The sequence below is a fragment of the Mycteria americana genome, chromosome 6, assembly GCF_035582795.1.
Source record: "Mycteria americana isolate JAX WOST 10 ecotype Jacksonville Zoo and Gardens chromosome 6, USCA_MyAme_1.0, whole genome shotgun sequence".
Classification (NCBI taxonomy): domain Eukaryota; kingdom Metazoa; phylum Chordata; class Aves; order Ciconiiformes; family Ciconiidae; genus Mycteria; species Mycteria americana.
In genome coordinates this window covers 39,394,585-39,402,982 of record NC_134370.1, presented here as the reverse complement: position 1 = coordinate 39,402,982, position 8,398 = coordinate 39,394,585, and the positions used below count along the sequence as shown (strand labels likewise).

Genomic DNA, 8,398 nt, shown 5'->3' with positions numbered 1-8,398 from the left:
CCTCTCTTACGGGCTCTGACCTGTGTAACGGACCGTGGGCCCGTGACGGCGGCGCTGAAGGGGGCCGGGGCCGGGGCGTTTGACGCCGCCGGGGGGGAACATAACCCGGGCCCGGACGCGCGGCGCTGCGCCGCGGGGTCACCTTGCCCCCGGCCTCTCCTGCGGAGGGGGGCGGTGCCGTCCTTCCTCGTCCCGCCCCTCCCGTACGTCATCGCCGCGGCAGCCAATCTCTTCCCCTCGCCGCGGGGAGGCCTGCGCGCGGCGGCCGCTCTCCCAGGGTGCCGTGCGGCGGTCGCGCGGGCCCTGCGCGCGCAGGGGTATGGCGGCGGCGCTGGCGCTGCTGGGCCGGGCCGCGGCCCTTGTCACCGGCGCGCAGCGGCTCCTCAGGTGCGGACGGGACGGGACGGGACGGGACAGGGGCTCCGGGAGGGGGGGCGCGCCTCCTCGGCGGGCTGGGGCGTTCGGCCTCCCTCGCGCCTGTGCCGGGCGTCCCGTCAGGCGTTGCGGCGCGTCGGGCGCTGTGGTGGTAACTGGTGGTGCCGTTGTGTGCAGGGGCTGCGGCGCCGGCGGCTCGGCGGAGAAGTGCCTCTCCAGGGGGATCAGCTCGGATGAGCGCCCGAAGCGGCCTCTGACGGCCTATTTCCGTTTCCTGAAAGAAAATAATTCAGCTTTTAGGCAAAAAAATCCAGGTATGAGGTCTGAAGGGAATTAGGTGCGGAAGGACTCACGACTGGCTTTGTTTTGCTTTTAGAAACATAAAGTCTGAACACGTCAAGTGTGCCAGAGGTTTTGTTGCAAACCTACCGTCACTTTAGGTCCCTACGGTGTTTTCCCTCCGGAATGTGTGATTTAAAAAGAAAACTGGAACAAAGTATTGCTTTCTAAAACTAAACGTCGTGAAGTAACTAAAGTACGTTACCCTGATTTCAGGAGATCAAAACTGTCTTTTTATCCGTAGCATACCACAAGTAAATTTAGTATTGCCATGCTTACTGCCATGTATTAGCTTAGTCTTCTATACTTAACTCAAAAAAAGTGAACGTTTGTGTGTAACTTTAAAAATGTTTGAAGAAAGAGCTCACGTGGGCAATACATGTTAACAACGATTTGTGTTTTTCAGTTATTTTTAAATCTGTATGTATTTGAAATATGCTATTGTTGATATAACAAGCTGTATGTAACTTTATTTTGATGCTTAGTAACTTTAAAACTACATGTACTGGATTGCCTCGATGTATATGGGAGAAAAAGTAAATGTATTTAGAGGAGAATGGTTTTCTGTGAGTATGTTCAATTTATTATCAGAAACTTCATTTATAGGCAGTGCAGTCACTCTTCTTGTCAGAGAGCAGCAAAATGGAAAGCTACACTGATTTTGAAAATACCCTTCAATGTTAAAATGTTTAAAGAACTATGGTCATATTGGGCAAGTCGTGAAGTAAATTTAAGTAGGGAAAACCACTTGATACCCTGTTTGGTTCAGTAGTTCAAGAGTTCAACAGTATGAAGGGTTGAGAACTGAACTTGCAGAGCTTATTGTAGTTACGTGCCATACCAGTGTTTTCCACATGTTCCCAAAATTTGAATAATCTTCAAATAGACATACTGTATCTCATAAGTGAGAATTTTGGGCTTTTTTGTTCCAATAGAGGTAATGTTCAAAAATAACCTGATAATTTATTTGTTTTCTTTTATCATTGGCAAAGCATCGTATTTGCAAAGGTTTTAAGATTGGTTATACTTGGACTAAAAACTCCCCATCTGTCTTGTTTTTCCACAATTCTGGAAGTCAGGTTACTGATAAGACCTTAGTTCTGCTTTTCTACTGTTGAGATGGCTGAACTTTACATTTCAGGTGGGAGAGAGGAAAATCTGTTTTTTCTTTTAGTGCAAAGCAGAGGGAAAGCCTGGAAAGGGTTTTTCAAGAAAAGAAAAGTTATATCCTCCTTCCATCACCCTCAGAGGGTTTTTTGGTTTGGTTTGGTTTTTTTTTCCCCTTCACAAATTCAGCCTCATTTGATGAGGCTGGAAACGGCATCAAATGACCATAGTGCAAGGGCCATAGTCAAAGGCAGTCAGCTGAAAACCAAAGCAGATTCAAGTCATTGTCTATAATTTTGTTGGTGGCAGAAGGAAATTACTTTTTCTTTAACCTTACTTCTGTTGAATAATACTGTAAATAAAGTATTTTAATTTTAATTTTGTATTTTAATAAAGGCCAACCATGTCTGCTATATCAGGTGGATAAGGTCACATTATACTTGCTTTGAAGAATCCAGCAAACTCTTTGTGCCAAAAACTGAGAACTGGAAATTTTACTTTTGGTTTCTTCTCTGGCCCCCCTCCCAAGGTCAGACTGTCTTGCATTGTATAGAAAAGGATCCAACTCAAAAGAAAAAAAATGAAAATGTTGTGGAGTGGTAATAGCTGTCTGTCTTGAAATAGCACTTCAGTTTATAACTTCATGTTTCATTTGAGTTTGAACCAAGAGCAGGGACTCTCCCCCCCTCCCATATTACAGTTCCCTTTAACTGCCACAGTACGTTAGTTAGTTTTATGAAAGGAGGGAAATATATTTATACAGGAAAAAGTGACAGCTTTCCTTGGGAAAAATTGAAGCAGCTTACTAAAGATACAATACTGATCTTTATTTTCCTGCTTTCTAATTTTAATGTACAGAAATGAGCAATATGGAGCTGGTTAAAAAAATAGCAAGTGTTTGGAAGGAGTTACCAGCATCACAGAAGCAGGTAAGTTTGTATCTTTGCCCTGTGTACTTTGAACTCTATAGAGTAGTCTTAGTGGTTGTTTTACTTGGTTTGGTGTCCTCTGTGTTTTATTCTTTTGTGTGTGGGTTTTTTTGTTGTGTGGTTGGTTTATTTTTTTTTAAACAACAATAAAAAAGCACTTGCATGCAAAGGTTCAGACATAAAAACAATTCTGAAGAGAGTTGGGAGCTTTGAGGTACTCAGGGGAAGATACTTTGATACTTCTACACATGACCTTATTTTTAGTATTTTTAATCTGTTGCCAGAGAAACAAATGAGGCAGATCTTGCTATATGTGGCTGTAGGGCTGGGAACCAATATCTCATTTCTTTATGAATGGTAATTATATATGTGTGCATTACATGTATAATAACATAAAACATAAGTATTGTAAAGTTGTTTTGCTTTCATATGCATAAGCTAGGTGATGAACTTTTTTTTTCTACAGATTAGATAGTAACCAGACATCTAATTTACAGGTAACTTTAAGTTTCATCTAATAAACTTACTTTTTGTCATAGGTAGTGAAGTTTCTGTAAGAGTGGCAGTTTCAAGGGATAATGTAAAACTACTCTATGAATTGCTAATCATTGCTGAATATAAGTGCCATTTATAGCAAAGTAATGATTGTTCTTCCTTGATTGCGGTTAGCAGTTAGATCCAGTTAGGAACTAATTGCAGTTTTCTAGCTAAAGTAATATCTTTGTTCAATAGAATTCAAGTGCTCTTACATCCCTTCTGGACTTCTGGCTCTATGTGCCTTAGTATAAAATATGCCTTTTCATTTGTATATCTGAAATGGAGAACAGGATGGTGATTTTTCAGGTCTACCTGGATGCTTGGTAGCCTGGCTCAGCTCTTGGTGCCCTGGTACCAAGGCCATGATTTCATGATGCTTCTGTACCTGGTATTGGCCGGTGTAGGAATGTGTTTGGTGACTGAAGCACTTGTGCAGTGGGTATACACACTTTAAGAGTAATCATTTCAACCAAGCTTCAGCTTTTCCTTCTTGTATGGAAGATTGTTATTGCTTTGAGCTGCATCTGAAGATTCATCCGATGTTACCAGATTAACTAATTCTTGGGAAGAGCCCAGGTTTTTAATGTGTGTTCTCCTGAATCCATTCTGCTGATCAAATAGATCCGAAATTGCTACTTTACTTTAAAAATCTTATGTTCCAGGGTAGTCTGTAATTTTTGTTATTAGTGGTTAGAAGTGTTAGCTTGTTTAACCGTCAAGTGCTTCTGACTGAAAGCATCTGTTTAAGGTTGGTGATTGTTTGTTTTGTAGGTTTATGAGGAAGCTAGAAAGACAGACTGGCAAAGATACAAAGAGCAGTTGGCTGCATATAAAGCACAGCTAACTCCAGCCCAGGCTGTGGCTTTGAAAGAAGAAAGGAGAAGACGACTGGCAAAAAGAAGATCATTCAGGGCAAAAAGAGTAAGTGTTTTGAAGTTCAAGTTTCTTTTCTCTCAAGGAACCTGAAGTCTGTTTGTCTAGTATACAGAGCAGAGTTGAAGCATGTTTAGAAATACAAAAGCAACTCAAATTAAAAAAAAAAAACACACCACAAACCCAAAACAAAACTCCATGGACTAAAATAATTACTGGTGTTAGCAGTTATTTTTGTGACCTTCCTGTGCTTGAAGATGAGAACTAGCACATATGTTTGTGCTTAGAGGTAGCTTCTCTGGTTTTTTCTTCCTATTCCTAAAGCTGCCTGAGAAATGATAGGTAATAAAAGACATTTGAACCAGCAACACTTTCTTTGGTTGGGAAGACATCCAGAAATAGCTTTTCACAAAGGTCTTGTATCTGTTACTTCAGTGACCCCTACAAGGTAGTAGCTGTTTGAAGTAGCCTTTTTTCCTTCCTTTCTTTGGATTCTGCCACTTTGCTATCTGTGTAGCTGCTGACGTGTTGAATTAGGGCTGCATAAAGGCACGTCTGTTAGTGTCCTTTATTGACTTATTCATACAAGATTATCTTCCCTATTCCCTTTTAGCTGGTTTCTGTATAAATTCTGAGACACAGAACCATCTATAAAGGTACAATATTATGGTTTGTCCAGTGGCAAAATAAGTTGAAGGGGTTACTTACTGCTTGTTCATTTCTGTGAATTAAACTGCTGGTGTGACATTGCCCTAATTGGCAAAAGTGAAATTAATTTGGTTTAAAAGACCCCTACTTAGAGGAAGTTTTTAATCCAAATGATTCTGCTGATCCTTTTTAGAGTATGGCACCACAAGGACTTTAGCTGGCATACCTAATACCCAAGCAGATGTTAATTTGCAGCACCCAGGCTGCAGTGGGAGTGTCTTAGGGCTGAAGAAAACAAGTGTAATTGCATCCATAACTTGCTGTACTTTCCCTCTCTCACCATCATCCCTGTAGGCAAACTGTTCTGGTAGCAGAAACCTAGTTCTGTTTCCCTGGAAATCTGCTGGTTCTGTTCTACCTTCTCACCTCCCACAGTCAGGTATCTGCCCTTCTCTCTGCAAGTATGCAGTATTTCACACCAGAGACGGAAGCCTTATGAAGATAATAGAAAAACTGTCATCATGACTTTCTTACTGAATGGAATTTAGTAACAGTCTTTGGTTTCTGGAAGACTTAGCTGAAGTAAGAATCAGTTTAAAATGTTTTTTTTATGTCTGGGAAAATTCAGCTTTTCTTGATTTAGTTTAGCATTAGTCTTGACAAGTGGTGAGAGCATCTTGACATACAGTCCAGTTTACAGAATAAAACACCAAAAAATGCATTTGAGTCTGATTTTTGTCTAAAATACAAAGACAAATGGTAAGTTTAGTTTTGGAAAAATGCATGCTTGGTAGATGGAATAACTTTTTTTGTTGTTTTTAAAGGAATTAACTGTGCTTGGAAAACCTAAAAGACCTCGTAGTGGCTTCAACATTTTTGTGTCAGAAAACTTTCAAGAAAGTGAGGGAATTTCACCTACGGTAAGCCAGGAAAGATTGTTCTTTAAAATAGATCTATTGTATTCAGAAAACCTGATTTAGATTCTGCCATTTTCAAATAAACTGTTCAATAGTTCAGTATCTGGATTTTGCTTTGCTTAGGTTATTTTTTTTTTAGGCTGCGGTGATCTGGCTATTCTGCTGGTGGCATGTCCTAGATAAACTGCTGTGTCTGTATACAAACTTAAAATATTTGCACTATTTTTCGCACTCAGTGTTACAGACTTCATCTGTTCCTTCTGTAAGGATAGAATTCTACTTTTCTTTGTTTTGGTGTAGAAATACATTAGTTTTTCAAATGGATGTGGTGGTCTGCTACAGCTCCTGTAGTAGTGGTTATTGTACCTCCTGTAGCACAGTCGGGCGTTAGGGAATATGCAAGAGTTCCTCGGCAAAGTCACAAGTTCTGCACCAAACTGTGCTTTGGGGTGATTTAAGTTACACTGGTGGATAACAGTACTTGAAGCGCTGGGGACCTCCCCTGTATGCCTAATATGTTCCTTACCCTATGCATTTAGTCAGTAAATCAGGATGGTGGAAATAGTTTGTTCCTCAGTTTTCTATGTACAAGGCAGGCATCTCCAGTCAGCTGAGGTCCTGTTTGACACACACATGGCAAAATACTGAAGTGGTACAAAGTTTCCTGTGAACATGGTTAATACTTGCGTGGGCTTGGCTTAAGTTAGGGCTTGGTTTAAACGAAACCAATATGCTGGGTGAGATGTAGTCATGTTGCTATAAATCAGCTCAGCTGTTCTGTCTGCCTGCTTTCATGGCAGGCTAAGTAGCTTAAACTGCTTCATGCTTATATTGTCTGTAAATCAGATGATGCCCAGCAACTTGAACCATATCATTTATTATTTACCTATGTCAAGAGGGTGGGGTATTAAGCCCATGTGACTTTGTGCTTTCTTTACATTGGTTTATACTTGGCTTTCACTCGTATAGCATTCATCTGTAACCCTCTGTGGTCAGTCTACTGTTAAAATAATCCTAATATATTGCATATTCTATATCCTGTAGGCAAAGCTGAAGCAATTATTTGATGCATGGCGAAAACTGTCCAGTTCTCAAAAGCAGGTATGTCAGTCGATTTTGATGAGGCTCCGATCTAATCGGAAAATGACAAACTTGAGTCAAAATTAATAAATTCCTACAAAATCTTGGAACTCGGTTGTTCAAAATACAATACTGGGGAAAATACTCTGAGATCGTATTTTTGTGTCTTGAGAATGATTGTCATTACTTTTATTCCAGTAGTGACCATTTCTTTCACAGTGTTGATGAAATGTGAGTGAGTGGGATAGGATGGAAGTTCCGTGTGCCTGGAAATGGACGTTGAGTGGCATCTAGGGAGGAAGGTGGAATACTTTGCAACAGTTTGATTTTTTTTTTTTCCTAATAATCTATAATATTTTTAAATGCCAGCATAGTAATTTGCTGCTCGTTGAAAGACTTTTGACAGGTAAAAGCAACAGAAATGTACAAGTGATGTGCATACAGTAATTTATTAACTTTGGTTGTCTTGGGGATAGCTTTCTGCCAGCTTTCTCAGTGTATTGAAAATGAACCTGCAGATGGGTATATGAAAATCAGAGTGGTGCTATACTGAAACCTAGTCTAAACCTCCAGATTTTCAAGTATTCTGTATGTTGCTGTCCTTCCTCCTGAATGTCCTTCTTCCAGATTGTGTTGAATGTGTACTTAGAACATGCACTAGGTTCGTGGTTTTTTTCTGAGGAAAAAGAATTTGAAATAGTTGTGCAGAAATGTCTATTCCTGTTCCTTGCATAAGCCAGCTCTCTCAAACTAGTACTCAAATAAAAAGCCTTAGCTCTTAGTACTAATACTGAATAAACTTCCTCTTCAGGAATGGCCATCTGTTGACATAGCCATAATTCAATGCTAAGGTTTTGTATTTCTGTGCAAGTTTGATGTGTTTTGAATTTTCTGGAGGTGAAAGTGAACACCTGGGATGTGCATTGCACAGGTCTTGTAGTAAGTCACCTTTGTGTCAAAGGGGAGGATGTGACATGGCGGTTATCCTAACAAAGCCCCTTCTGTAACTTTTGATACCTGGTTTTCTTCCAGCCATACCTGCAGCTTGCTGAAGATGATAAGGTTCGGTACGAGAATGAAATGACGTCGTGGGAAGCAAAAATGGTCGAACTCGGACGTGAAGACCTGATACGTTCCAGAAAGCAAAGGCCAAAAAAGAAAACTGTTGAAACTGCAAAGCAAGCTAAAACATCCAAAGCTTCCTCACGTGAAACCAAGGCAAAATTAAAGTTGAAAAAATCGGAAGAATAAAATGGTTATGTATTTTAAATTTAATGCCCTTTGGTTGTCATGTCTTTATCCTGCTGTGTTAATGTTGCAGTCAGCATTAGCACTGAAATTTGGAAAACCCATGAAGGACCCATTGGAGAAGGAGAAAAGGTGATCAGGTGAGAGAGGGTTCAGTGTCTCTCTGAACTGACTGAAATAATCATTGTGGGTGTAGCCTGGACTGTACAACAATAACCAGTTAATCAAGCTGTGAATAGTGATACTCACTGACATCAGCAGAGCTCTCCAATAATGGTAGGTAACAGCTAGCTTTTGTAAGATTTTTTTATGAAAGCAAGAATATTCTACAACGTTACCGTCTAA

General features: G+C 40.5%; 1 protein-coding gene across 2 annotated transcripts; it reads left to right on the top strand.

Moving 5' to 3' along the window:
• Window positions 1–239: 239 nt before the first annotated feature.
• Window positions 240–8,080, top strand: TFAM (transcription factor A, mitochondrial). Of its 2 annotated transcripts, XM_075505430.1 has the most exons (7): window positions 241–387; window positions 553–689; window positions 2,680–2,750; window positions 4,059–4,208; window positions 5,633–5,728; window positions 6,770–6,826; window positions 7,838–8,080. In XM_075505430.1, exons 1-7 carry the CDS (start codon window positions 320–322, stop codon window positions 8,054–8,056), a joined length of 798 nt encoding a protein of 265 aa, XP_075361545.1. In that variant the 5' UTR covers window positions 241–319; the 3' UTR covers window positions 8,057–8,080. The 2 variants fall into 2 exon arrangements, with proteins under 2 accessions (XP_075361546.1, XP_075361545.1); XM_075505431.1 differs by lacking the exon at window positions 5,633–5,728 and having other exon boundaries at window positions 240–387.
• Window positions 8,081–8,398: the final 318 nt, after the last annotated feature.